This window comes from Equus quagga, chromosome 15 (assembly GCF_021613505.1).
Source record: "Equus quagga isolate Etosha38 chromosome 15, UCLA_HA_Equagga_1.0, whole genome shotgun sequence".
Classification (NCBI taxonomy): domain Eukaryota; kingdom Metazoa; phylum Chordata; class Mammalia; order Perissodactyla; family Equidae; genus Equus; species Equus quagga.
Genome location: NC_060281.1, coordinates 29217297 through 29232155, shown reverse-complemented (window position 1 = coordinate 29232155; position 14859 = coordinate 29217297). Strand labels below are relative to the sequence as shown.

The 14859-nt window shown below is 39.6% G+C and overlaps 1 protein-coding gene across 2 annotated transcripts in view; it reads right to left on the bottom strand.

Moving 5' to 3' along the window:
- The window catches only part of ILRUN (inflammation and lipid regulator with UBA-like and NBR1-like domains), a 94627-nt gene extending 80180 nt beyond the window's left edge, over nt 1–14447 (bottom strand). Inside the window, exon 1 of one of the 2 annotated variants that reach the window (XM_046639523.1) lies at nt 14046–14447. In XM_046639523.1, coding sequence (XP_046495479.1) covers nt 14046–14203 — 158 coding nt within the window. In that variant the 5' untranslated portion in view covers nt 14204–14447. The remainder of the gene's footprint in view (nt 1–14045) is intronic. The other variant, XM_046639521.1, reaches the window with a different exon arrangement.
- Between the last annotated feature and the right edge of the window lie 412 nt (nt 14448–14859).

The following is a 14859-nucleotide window of genomic DNA, read 5'->3' as shown; positions in this document are numbered from 1 at the left end:
AAAGACGAAAATTGGTACAATACTTTTGGAGTGAATTTGATACTACCTATCAAAATCTAAATTGCCCATACACTCAGCCCCAGCAATTCTACTTCTAGGCCTGTATCCAGAAGAGTATGAAGACACTTGTACCAGAGCAGCTTTATAAAAGCAAATACCTGGAAACTGTCCATTCACCAGGAAGTGGTTAAATAAAATATGGTCAGCCACAATGGAATACCATGCAGCCATTAAAAAAAAAAAGATCATGTTCATAGCATACTGTGAAGTTAAACAAGTTAACCTGGGAACAGTAGGTATAGGACGATTCCATTTGTGTGTGTGCGTGTGTGTGTGTGTGTGTGTGTGTGTGTGTTTTTAAGTATGGGGGAGGGGATAAGACCTCTATACACAAGATGGTGCACCTACAGATCATGTTCTCCCAGTTAGAAAAAATCCTGACAACTTAAGTGGATGATGGATCTGAAATGGCCCAGCCTAAAGTCCATACTTAACAACATATCAAAGTTTGTTTTAATGTATAGTGGAAGAGACAATCTCCCAAGAATGCCTAACATTGAAGACCTAAAGACATCTATCAGGGACTACTTTCATGACTTTTAACTATCTATATAGAAAAAAGGCCTCTTTCAGAAAAATGGTAGGAGAAGGGATTCAAACCTGCATGGAGAATGGAGAAAAGTATAATGAAAACTTTCCATTAGCATACCTAAGGACTCTGTGACCACTTTGATCAAATACATGCCTATAATGGTACAGAATGTCTCTGAAAGAATAGAATAATAGCCACTTCTGGACAGTGGGATGAGAGAAACACACGGATTTATGTACTATCTAAACTTCTCACAAGAAGCATGTATTATCTTTATGATTATATAGCCAAATAAAATTTTAAGAAGTTAAAACACAAATAGGAAACGGGAAAATCACGCAAAAAATACAACTTAACAAATATCAATTTTTAAAATGACAAAAACGCCGAAAAGCAAGGACATTTACAGCTATTAAAACGACATAGAGGGGCTGGCCCGGTGGCGCAATGGTTAAGTGCGCATGTTCCACTTCTCGGCGCGCCAGGGTTTGCCGGTTCAGATCCCGGGTGTGGACATGGCACCGCTTGGCAAGCCATGCTGTGGCAGGTGTCCCACATATAATGTAGAGAAAGATGGGCATGGATGTGAGCTCAGGGCCAGTCTTCCTCAGCAAAAAGAGGAGGATTGGCAGCAGATGTTAGCTCAGGGCTAATCTTCCTAAAAAAAAAAACAAAACAACACTACATAGAATAACACCTGGAAAGATACACAGGGGACTGATAGTGGTTAGTACCTCTGGCAAGAGATAGGAAGTCTAGAATTGGAAAATTACTTACTTTTCTTTTTTCTGTTGTTTTTTTTTTTGCGAGGAAGACTGGCCCTGAGCTAACATCTGTTGCCAATCTTTCTCGTTTTGCTTGAGGAAGATTGTCACTGAGCTAACATCTGTGCCAATTTTCCTCTATTTTATGTGGGATGCCACCACAGTGTGGCCCAATTAGCAGTGCTGGTCTGTGCCCATGATCCAAACCTGTGAACAGCAGGCTGCCAAAGTGGAGCACACGAATTTAACCACTACACCACCAGGCCGGCCCCAAGACTTACTTTTCATTGAAAAATCTTTGGTACTGTTTGAATAACTATTTTTTAAAAATATTGATGATTTTTTAATGTATATAGAATATTCAGCAGTAAAACAGAATGAACTTCTATATATGATACATGCTACGATGTGGATAATTATACCTTGAAAACATTATGCTAAGGGAAAGGAGCCAGTCACGAAGGTATACTGCATGTCTACATTTATATGAAATATCCAGAAAAGGCAAGTCCAGAGAGACAGAAAACAGAACTGTGGTTGCCTGGAGCTGGGGGTGAGAGTGGGGACCGACCACCAACTGGCATAAATCCTACTGGAGTGACAGAAATGTTCTAAAACTGGATTGTGATGATGGCTGTACAAATCCATAAACTTACAAGAATCACTGAATTGTACATTTAAAATAGGTGAATTTTTTGATATATAAATTATACCTCAATAAAGTTGTAACATTTTAAAAACCAAAACAAGAAGCTACCACATAGCTGGAATTTGCTTTAAAATACTGTTTTCTGGTGGGAAAAATGAAGAAAAAAAGGCAAAATACTAATGATTGTGAAATCAAGATGAGAGGTAGATAGGGTTCATTATAGTTTTTTTCCTAAATAAAAATGTTAAGTCTATAAAAAATAGCCAACGTGTGCACGCACCCACGCACGCACACGCACACACACACAAATAAGGCTTCACCAGAAATCAAGGAAATGCAAATTAAAACAAGTAATGCCTTTCATCTATCAGATAAATCTACCCGGCAAAAATTAAAAATTTTAATTCCCAGAAAGCAGGCCTTCTAATGCCTAACTGTTAAGATTATTACTTAGCATACCCTTCATGGAGGCAATCCGGCAATGTTTATCAAGAACCTTCAAAAGAGCATACCTTTGACCTGGCAATTCCACTTCTAAGAATCTGTCCTAAATAAACACATGGGTTATATATCACAATTTTTTTAAAAAATTAAGAAAGAGAGAAAGAAGAAAATAATTAGGCAAGTGAACAGATATTTTTAACAGTGAAAAACAAAAAAATCAACAAATGGCTGCTTAAATAAGTTACAGAATACTCAAGTAATGGAATATTAGTAGATGAAAAACAGGGAAAGATATCCATAATGTTTAGTGAAAAAGTAGGCTATAAAGCAGTATGTATTATAGATATTCTAACTTACATTTAGCAAAATGTACATGAATATCTATAAATGCACATATATGAACACAAACTGACAGCAGTGATTAGCTTTGAGCAGTATTATAAGTGGCTTTATTGTCTCCCTTCAACATTTCTGATTTGCTGGGTTTCTGTGTTCAGTGTTATTATTTTTAGTCAGAAAAAAAGGATATTTCCATTTCCCAAAAAGGCAAACTTCCCTATGAAAAAAAGAGACAAAGGGCATATTCAGCCAATTCATAAGAGTACACAAATTAAAACAAGATCACGTTTTATGAAACTGAAAAAGAAAACTTTTTAAATTATACTATGCTACATTGATGAGATATTAAAGAAATAGTTACTCACACAGTAGTGGCAGACATAAAAATTAGTCCAACCTTTATGGAGGAAACAATTTGGCAATTAAGTTTTAAGTGCATTAAAACCATGTTTATCTTTAGCCCAGCAATCTAATTTCTAGGAATAAATTTAAAGGAAATAATTAAAAATGCAAGCAAAGATTTAGCCACAAGGATGTTCAATATTGAGTTTATATTGACAAAAAACTGGAAACATATCCAACAAAAAGGGATTATTAAATTGTTCCACATCCACATAATGGAATACTGTGAAACCTTCAAAAGTAAAAGTGTAGAATCCTATTTATTAAGAATGGAGAAATGTTCATAAGCTATTGCTAAGTGAAAATAAATAATGTATGTACTGGTTGAAGAGCGACCCCCAAATTGATGTCCACCTAGAACCTCAAAATGCGACCTTATTTAGAAATAGAGTCTTTGCAGATGTAATTAGTTAAGATGAGGTCATACTAGATTAGGTTGGGCCCTAAATCCAACTGACTGGTGTCCTTCTAAAGAGGGGAAAATTTGGAGACATACACACAAGGAAGAAGACCACGTGATTACTGAGGCAGAGACTGGAGTGATGCAGCCACAAGCTAAGGAACACCAAGAAACCATCACAAACTAAGGACAGATAAGGAAGGATTCTTCCCTAGAACCTTCAGAGGGAGCACGGTCCTGCCGTGCTTGATTTCGGACTTCTGGCCTCCAGAACTATAAGAGAATAAATTTCTGCTTTAAGACACCCAGTTTGTGGTAATTTGTTAAGTAAAACACAGCAACCAGGAGCAGTCTCTAGTTCCAGGCTGCTCACATTTGAATCCTATTTCCACCACTTATTATCCATGTAACTTTAACTAAGTTATTAACCTTACCTAGTCTCTTTTCCTTTTCTGTAAAATGAGGATAACAGTACTTATTTCCTAGAATTACTGTATTAAATTATATAATAAATGTAATCACTTAAAACAGTACCTGGAATATAGTAAATACTCCATTTTTGTAGAGCAAACACAGGTGTGTACACACACACACTACAGTTTAGAAAAATATAGATCAAAAGGTTAAAACTGTTTATCTCTGGGTCCTGTGAGTATGGCTTATCTCTGTTTTCTTTTTGCTTACTAGTACTTTCTAGCGTATCTGCAATAAGATGTATGTCATAATACTGTTTATGTCATAACACGTTATTTTCTTAATTTTAAAAAATTTAAAAGGCAGTGGTTCCCAGTTACAGTTGTATGTAAACCCCATCCCTCAGCTAGTGATTTCCACTCTCTCAAACTTGTTATTAAATATTGTATTAAAAAAATTCAAAAGCAAAATTTGAGAAAATAAGTGCCAACCAGAAAGCACTTGAGCAGCACATCATGTATCATTCAATCCATCATTAGCAGGCTGCTGCTCCACAACAGGCTGTGAGTCACTGACCTCGAGCACAATAATTCAAGTGTGAAACCTTGGAAACATTTTATAGACCAGAGGCTCAAACATTTCAAGAAAACACAACTGTTCATTTTTTAGAGTGAGTCTTTTAAAATCCAGTACATAGTAAATTCAATGGGGCTGGGTTCCATATTTGGAATAAACTGCTCCTCCTCCCAAGACATACATTAACTTTGGCAAATCATTAGAAAACCACTTACAAAATCAATTACCTTTCCAACAAGTGAAAAATGCATTAGTTTCATCTGCACAAGGTGATTTAATAAGAGTTAAACCTCTTCAGTGAGTTTTAGTCTTGTGTTCCAGGTCCCTAAAAAACTCAACTTATAAAATGTGTTCTCTGACACTATAAGTAAAATATAAGTATATAAATTCAGATGAGCTCACTACAAGATAGTTTACTTAACACATTTTACTCAACACAGCAAAACCAAGTTTTAATAATTATATGTAATTACTGGATGAAAGTCTGTTGCTTAATACAGTGAAGGAATTCTACTATACTTGCAGAGACCAAATACACCACTGCATTGTTAATTAAAAGAAATATACCGAGCCAGCCCTGACAGCCCAGAGATTAAAGTTCAATGCGCTCCACTTCAGCAGCCCAAGTTCGGTTCCCAGGCGCAAACCACACCACTGGTCTGAAAGTAGCCATGCTGTGGCAGTGGTTCCCATAGAAGAACCAGAAGAACTTACAACTATACATAACTATATACCGGGGCTTTGCAGGGGGGAGAGGTGGGGAGGGCAGAGGAAGAAAAAAGGAGGAAGATTGGTAACAGATGTTAGCTTAGGGTGACTCTTCCCCTGCAAACACAAACACACAAACACACACACACACACAATTTGATCAGCCTATCCAAGTACCTTGACAACTAATTCAGTTTCCACTGAAGCAAAGAAGGAGGTACAAGGGCCATGGTACCCACTACTCTAGTAATAATTCTAACTAGATAATTATTCAAATTGGAATACCACTGCTGTAAAAACATTTTATATATATATATATATAATTTTATATATTTACACACACGTGCATAGAAAATTCTCTACGTATATGCGTGTACATGCATATGTGTGCATATACATATGCATACAAAATTTCATAGGCATAGAAATTTCCCAAAAGGCAAAGAAGAAATAGTAGTGGCTGTATCTGGAAAGGAGAGGGGATTTTTCCTTTTCACTTTTAGTCCAGAGGCTGCAAATTAGTGGCCCAAGGACCACATCCTACCTACATATGTGCTTTATTTGGCCCCCACAGTGTTTTAAAAATATTTAAATTAGTTGCCAATGCTTGAAAATCAGGAAATTTCCCATAAAAATCTGAATTTCTGGCTTCTCTTGAAAAAACAGAAAAATCTAAGAACACTGGGCCCCCATTCCATCACAGAAATATTTTATTTAAGGTAAATATCAGACATCTTTATAAAAAGCAAGCGCTTTCCAGCTCATACACACACTTCGACTGTTCATGTTCCCCATTTGGCACCTATAGGCATTTTAGTTAGCAACCGTTTTTTAGGCCCTTCTAAACTATTTGAACTTACTATATACATTACTTTTTAAAGTTTTTCCTCAATGAAACACACTGGCAAAGATCCAGGAGAACTTTAGAGAACTTACAAAATATTTTCCTCCATTCACATCTAAGTAACTGTTACCTAACTTTTCTGAATAAGAAATTGATTATAAAGGATATTCAGTACAAGGAAATATGCCTGGAAAAGGTAGGTATATAAGGTGGGGCCAATCTTTAGAGGGCTCAAATTGCTTCCAAAAACAATATTCTTGTTGTTACTTAAATCTTAATTTGCTTTTCATGTTATGTATGGAACGATCAGCAGCATTTAAATCTCATGTCCAAATTTAAACTTACAAACAAAAGGGCCTGAAAAGGAGCTGAGTTTGTAGGACTTGTTTCTTCTAACAGCACTAGACTTCAAGATGTCCATAAAAATGAAGTCTTTACTCCCATCTACCTTCATGTATTACTTCCACAAATATTTACTGATCACCTACTATGTACAAAGCATTGCGTCAGATGCTTAGGGATAAACAAAGGCCCTTAGAGGTGCATTTTCCTCTCCAGGGTGTGTACTGTATATGACAAATGTTATTAAGGCAAGAGTGGAGTTTGGAAAAGACAGGATTAGCAAGAACAGTGATTAGTGTCCCAATTTCAAAAAAACAATAGGATTTCATAAGGCATAAAGAGAGGAAAGAACAGAACTCTAGGTAGAAGAAAAAAGTTTAAAATCAGGGAAGCAAAAGTATTCGTGGGAAACGAGCAGCAGACCCGTCTGAACAGGGCAGAGAGAAGCAGGATATCCAGCACAAAGATGTGCTGGAAAGGTAGAGGCAGATAAGTGGGATCAATCTTTGGAAGGCCCTGAATGACAACCTAGAGCTCTCTGCTCTTTATCTGGTATGCAACAAGGCATTGTTAATGGTGTCTGAGAAAAGAAGGGCCCAGATCAAAGGTGTGATTTAGAAAGACTGATCTCGTGGTGGCATGTCCACAAAATGGACTAGAAGGAAGACAGCCAGGTGTAGAAAACTAATTTGGAGACTATTCCTACGTTACCATGTTAAAGTGGTAACATTATCTACAAACTAAGGTGGTGGCAGGGAGAATGGAAAAAAAAGACAGTTGGGAGGTGCACTGCAGAGTGGAAATGCACTAGGTTTTGGCACATAATGTGGGGTATCCAGGAAAGACAGGGCATTGGAAATAGCTCAGTTCAAGTCTAGTGTCTGAGAGACCATTGAGCTATTAACAGAACAGGAAAAAGCCAGAAAGAAAAGCTAGCTGGGGGCAGGGATAAGGATAAACTGAACTTTTAAACACATTTAGTTTTGGACATCAGCAGAACATCCATAAGTTTTTTCCCCCATCAGAAGACTTTGCACTTTTCTGGTCCAATTTTTAGTGATGGCCAAAGAGAGTATATATTTAATAAAAGTAAAGGATATATTTAATGCAGAGTCAATGAGAAGCCAGTCCCAGAGCATATAACATGACAAAAATTAAGCTCCAGAAAATGAAGCTGGACTCCTACTGTATATCATATAAAAAAATTAATTCAAAATGGATCAGTAACCTAAATATAAGAAATCAAACTATAAAACTCCTAGAAGAAAACAGAGAGGTTAATCTTCACAACCTTTGATTTGCAATGGATTATTAGATATAACATCAAAAGCACAAGCAACAACAAAAAGTTAGATAAACTGAATCTCATAAAAATTAAAAACATTGTGCATCAAAGAACATTATCAAGAAAATGAAAAGATAATCTATAGAATGGGAGAAAATATATGCAAACCACACATCTGATAAGAGTCTAGTATCCAGAATACACAAAGAACTCTTACAACTAGACAACAAAAAGACAAACAATCCAATTAAAAAACAGGCAAAGGACTTGAATAGACATTTCTCCAAAGAAAATATACAACTGGCCAAGAAGCACATAGAAAGACATTCAATATCATTAGTAATTAGACAAATGCAAATCAAAATCACAACAAGGTACCACTTCATACCCACTGCTAGGGGAAATGTAAAATGATTCAGTCACTGTGGAAAACAGTTTCGTGGTTCCTCCAAAAGTTAAACATAGAATTACCATATGACCCAACAATTCAATTCCTACATATATATCCAAAAGACCTGAAAACAGGTACTCAAACAAGTACATGTACACTCATGTTTGTAGCAGCACCATTCACAATAGCCAAAAGGCGAAAACAGGTCAAATGTCCACCAACGGATGAATGGCAAATTGCGGTACATATATGTATACACTAGAATATTAATCAGCCAAAAAAGGAATGTAGCACTGATACATGCTCTACAACATGCATGAACCCTGAAAGAAGCCAGACACAAAAAGACAAATATCGTATGATTCCATTTATATGAAATATCTAGGATAGGTACATCCATAAGGAAAGAACTCAGACTGGTGGCTGCCAGAGGCTGGAGCCAGAGGGGAAGGGGGAGCAACTGCCTAACGGGTGCGGGGTTTCCTTTTGGGGTGATGAAAATGTCTTGGCTAGACAGAGGTAGTGGTTGCACAACATTAGGAATACACTAAATGCCACTGATTTGTTCACTTGATCATGGTTTAATTTTATGTCAATTTCATTCAATTTCTTAAAAATCAACAATATTCCAAACCAAAAATAAAAATAAGCTCCATGTGTTGTCACTCCTGATCCCATTAACCATATACTAGCCAAGCCACTCAGATGGCTCTGCTCCACTTGCTCCTTCCTGGTTTCACTCAGGAAACATCCTCTAGCTATAATACACTCATTTTCCATCAATTCAGATCCCCCAATCATTTCAAAACTTCTAGGAAAGCAACTTGTCATAGCAGGCACTCAATCTTTGTGAATCACTGGTTCTATTTAATTTAGTCCATTCTTACCTGTACTGAAATTTCACTTAGTTAATTCAGTATTAACATAGGAAAGTTTCCTTCTTATTATTCCAAAACTTTTCTCTGATAGTTTCAGGCATGTTCTTTTCCTATTAGAGAGCAAATTATGACAGTCTATCTTCTGCTTTTGTATTATATTACCTGCTAGGAATCCATCCCAAATACATTTGTTTAAATACTTTCTGGTTAATAGTTTTTGCTGATATGTGCTAGATTTTGTGTGTTGGGGCGTGGGACGATAAGAGGTGGTAAAGAAACCACCTCCACCCACCCTGGCTATACTGGAGATTAGTTCTGACTTGATCTACGATCAGAAATGCAAGTCCCACAGCAAAAGGATAGTAAAAAGACTTCCTGTGGGACAGCAATGTATTTTTTACTGTGTTCCTTTTAAAACTAAAATAATCTGGATGCTGTATTTGTAAACTATTTAATATCATACCCAGAGTCCCAACTTGTGTGTGTCAATCAAAAAAGACCAAAGAAAGTGGAAAAGAAGAATATTCTAAGCAAGAACTCCTAACCTTCTTAAAAATGGAATAAAGTGCACAGCACTCTATCACTGAGTGTTATGCAACACTTCCCTACTCTTCCTACAACTGCCGCTTGGAACACATTTTTTAAGGAAACCAGTATTAATATCATGTTTTATTTCTCATAAAGGGACTTTTCCTAGCTTCACACATACAAACCAGAGAGTGGATCAGAAACTCATTTAGCATACAGGTGACTGAGAAATGGATTAAGACGAGGCAGGGGAGACACTGAGATCAGATAAGATGCACAACCGATTTTCAGATCTAGATTCTGATTCACTTCATTGCATAGTGGTTATACCTTTATTTTACCCAGTAGGGTGCCTCTGACAATGTTGAGAAAGTCAATAGGATATTTTACAAAAATGTTTTTCCCAAGTTTCTTTTCTAGAAAACATCTGTTCCATCTACCATGGACAAGTGGAGTGTTCCAAAAAACACACACTGCTTCCTGAAGATACCTGGAGGCAACCTAGGATGTTGCAACAGAAAACTGCAAAGCACTAGCCTAATTATTCCTTAGGAAGGAGAGAAACAGCCAATGTTGTCTATATGCCACTTAAAGATATTTTCCTTATACCTATACTGAGAAATAAGGCCAGTACTAACTCCCACCTTAACACCCTCTAAAAACCTAGAAGTGTTATCTGCCTCTTGTCACAAACACTGAAGAACTCACTTTGAAAACTTAACAGAGACAAATGACTTTGAGGGCCAAAGTGAGTTTAAAATCTTATGTAACACTGAACTGTACACTTAAAATTGGTTCAAATGGTAAATTTTACGTTATGTATATTTTATTACAATCTTGTTGGTTTCCCCTGGAAAAAAATATATAAATCTAACAGGCTGTATTAAAGAATGAGAAGCCATGAAATTGAATTTGTTTAAATTATAAGTGGTTGACAATTTTTAGCGATTTGAATTATTAGAAGCTGTCTGACCTCTTCAGGAAGGTAGTTATTAGATATTCTCCATCTCCAAGGAGGACATAAGCAAATGAAAAAAGCTTGAATTGTAGTAAGAGATTTAGTTTTGACATAATTCTAACTAGAAAAGTAATTAACCACTATAAAAAGGTATCATGGCAAATCTCTGCCCTCAGGGAAGGGAAGGGTTATATGCAATGCTGCAGGAAAAACTGGAATGAACTACAGAATTTCCTAAGCCACTTTTCAGTTTTAGAATTCCAAGTTCTATATTCACAGCCCAATAGTGCCTCTGGGAGACATTTCACCTATAGAAAGTTATATTAGACCACAAGTCATTTCAGTCTGGCTTTGAATACTGGGTCTTTTCACCACACTATTTATTCATTTTGGGTATTCAGGAACTGAAAATTGACTACTTTTGTGAAGAAGCTATTCCACCACTCCAGCAGCATGGCTGCCAGCTCAGGTATAAACACTACAAAAAAATGCTTAAACTGAAACAATACTTGGCTCTAAATTAAACACATAGAAATGTCTACATAATGCACACCCAACCTAAGACTAAAAATAAGTAAATAAACAAATCTGTGTTTACAGAGTAGATAATTTACAAGGCCAAAACATTCAATTTAGTCAGTTTTTCAATAGCTTCTTAAAAAGTTGTTTGTTATCAACAATAAAAAATAACTTCTTACTTTTGAAAACAAAGGCATAGTTTTTCCAACTCAGGTTTCATTTCAGAAGACTCACGGCCTTCATTTGAAAATAATGATTTGTAATTTTGCACATTATTTTTTAATAGTCATCAGACAACTGAATGGTGGTTATTTATTACAACCCAAAGCTAGCACTTATGAAGGCATAGGAAGGTTAATCATCTCAAATTCAACAGGTTAACCAGAGCAATTTGAGAGAGATTTTGCCAACCTGTATCAGGACTATCTCAACAGTTTCCAAGGTTAGACATTAAATGACACTTTAAAACAATATATTTCTAGACTTTAGATACTTAAACAACACATAAATATTTTGACCAAGTATGCTTGTATTTTTTAAACTAGATTTTATTAATTATGTTGCATATTGGTTTAAAACAAAAAATCTAACAAGACGAATTTAGCAAGGTCAACACAGGAATCAGACTATAATACTGGATTATGGAGCTAACTGCTTTCATTAGAAAGAAAAGAATAACAAGCCTTACTTCCTCAGTTCACAAATGACTTTTCATTTTATAATCAAAGAAAACAACATGTCTTCTACAGTCAAAAAATACGGTAGTATAGCTTAAAGCTGAGTTATCACTTAACTGCCTGGATTCCTAAGAAGCAAGTGATTTCTAACTGCTTTAAAACCAGAATACATTTTTTAATGGTTCACTCTTTTGCTCAGAAATGTATCAAACCTTATTTCATAGAGAGAGAACATCTCATCAGAATACATGTCTTTGATCTTAATAAGTTTTTATAAAAAACTGAAATAAAATTTTTATAACGCAACTATAATTTTTAAGTTATTTATTCTTATCCACATTGGGCCTCATTTTAATGACACCTAAAAATAAACAATCTTAGATGTTAAACACACACACCTCAAAGCACATAAAATTCATTACACTGGTTTTTTAACCATAATCATTGTACTAATAAATACTAACTCTGAAGAACTAAAAACTTATTAGGGCAGGGTTTAAATGGTACAACTCACAAGGAGGTGGGGAGAAATAATGATCCTCCCCTACCAAACTGGCAGCAATGATATGCCAAGTTTCCTATGCTGAACTAGTGTAAACAAGGAAGAAAAAAGCTGAGGGTGGGAAGCAGGCAATCAATCAACCCTCCTCAAGATATAGCTTTACTTCTAAATTTGACCAGTATATACCTCTTCTCAGTGTTTTCAATACCTCCTGTCACCTTCTATTTAAACATCACAGGCTAGTGTTCAGAAAGCTACTATAGGCTGTAGTCCCTGTCTGAGATCATCCCGGACACAAAAGACGCAAGTGGAGATCACAAATGCTTCTTTAACTATAAAGACTATCTCCTGCATTCAATGCCTCAAAGAGTTTTCTAAACATCTAGAAATTCAATCCCACTCTTGGTATAACAATCAACTTTAAAGATAAAATAATAGGACCCACCAAAGATGCTGCACAGAAAAAAAAAAACTCACATCACTTTTGGGGTGGCCACAGCTACAAGGCTCCCATTAGTAAGATAAGCATCATGCAGGACAGGACTAGATGAGGAAGGGGATAAAGGCTAGGCTCACAGCCTTTTTGGCTGGCATTGCCTGAGGCATCAGTGGACAGGGCATAAAGGGGAGGCTGGCTGCATAGTGATGCCAAGAGAAACAAGATTTCACACGTCAGGGGACTGAATGCCCAACAGAGAGAGCAAAGGGCACTCATCTCAGGCTTTCTGACCAAAGAAAGATGAGTTGTTTCACCTGAAATCCTTTCAAAGGAAGGCTAATGGTCTCCACTTTATCACTCACCTCGAGTGAACTCAACAACCCCTCTCAGAGAACAGGGGGAAGCCTTGCTTATCAAAAATAGCAAGCGCTACATCCAAAGCCAAGAAACACTCCTCCGGTCTAAGTGCCATGGTCTTCTGTCCCAATTCAGTATTCTATAAGAAGACGCCGAGCCAAAAATACTCGGTTGCCGGTCTAAGTCAAGTTCTCCATTTTCCCAAACATCTACCAACCCAGCCTTCTTTCGGATAAGCCCCTCTCCATTCGGGCACTCGGGAGCCCAGAGCTCCAGACCCCTCGGAAAGTTCACTCTCCCAAAATAACCTCCTTTCCTTCACTCTTCCTAAGGGTTTTCCCAGACCCTGCCCCAGGTCTAGGACTCCCGGTCCTCCGGTAGATCCCACTTCTTCCCGGCACAACTTTTCGGAAAGTCATCTCTTACCGTACTCACTTGTCCTCCCCGCTAATAGTCTTCCCTTTTCCCTATCTATCCTGGAGTGGAGAGAGACTCACACATTTTCTCTTCTTCTCGGTTCCTAACTTACAAGTCTCGCCCGTGCCCCAGGTTCTTCCATAGCACCTAATTCTCTCCCGGAGTTGCCACTCATCCCTGTCATCCTCAGCCACTAACTCCAGCCCCCAAGCTTTTTTCCCACTCCCCAAATTCAGGTTTCCTGTGCTTTTTACTCTTAGCCAACATCACAGCCCTCTTGCTCCCAGGTCCACCCCTACGCTTCGATGCTCAAGTCTTGTCCCCTTTTCCCACGTTCCTCGGCCCCCAACTCTACGCAGAACCTCAGGAACCCCTCCCCGGTCTCCCTTCCGCCTCTCCTACCCTCCGTAGCCCCCAACTCTCCTCGTGCGTCCTCTCTAAGCCCTGCTCAGTCCCCAAATTTCTCCCATGGCCCTGGGGGCTCCCCCACGCGCCCTCCCCGCCCCGGAAAGCCGGAGCCCCTCATGCCAGCCCCGCCCGCCCTGCTGCCGGGCTCGGGTGTCCCTTCCCTTCCCCTCGGGGCCCCGAGGCCGCTGCCAGCGTTGGCGCGGCCGGCTCACCAGTTGGTCATGTCCAGGAAGAAGGCGCAGCCGGCCGGGTTGAGCTGGAAGCCGAGCAGCCGCTGGAACTCGGAGATGAGCACGTCCTTGTCGGTGGTGCCCAGGCAGCTGAACTTCTGCATCAGCTCGGGGTCCAGGTCCACGTCCATGCCCTCCATGGCTGGGGCCGGACACCCGCTTCCCCGCCTCCTCACAACCGAGCCGCCGCCGCGCCGCCGGGCCCGGGGACCGGGAGGGGGCCCGCTGCTAGCTGGCGCCGCGACCCCGCTCCTCTGAGGTAGGCCCCGGGCCTCTCACCGCCTCATAGGGATAAACTCACTCAGCCACTCACTCACTCTCGCGCTCCCCCCCCTCCCACCCCCCCCAGCGCCGCCGCCTCCGCCGCCGCTGCCGCCGCCTCTCGTTTCTCCGCCGCCTCCGCCTCCTCCCGCGCCGCGCCCACTGCGCAAGCGCCGCCCGCCTCGACCCCGCCCCTTCCTCTCCCGGAGGCCCGCCCCTCAGTGGCGTCACAACCCCGTGACGTCCCCCGCGTGACCTCACCGCGGTGGAGCGAGGGGGCGGGAAGCGAGAAGGAGGAAAGGGACAGCTCGGCGGCGGCTGTGACTCCCCGCCTGACCGTCTCCTCGCCCCGCCCCCGCCTCACGGGGAGGAGTTAAAGCTCTGGGGTTGGGAAGAAGCTCGGGGAGTTAAGTCTAGGGCCACTCCACCGTTTTGCAGATGAGGGGGCTGAAGTCCGGGGAGGAGCAGAGACCGTAGTAAGGTTAAGTACCAAAGTGCGCGTAGGACCCAGTCCTCCCAGCCCAGGGTTTGCCCA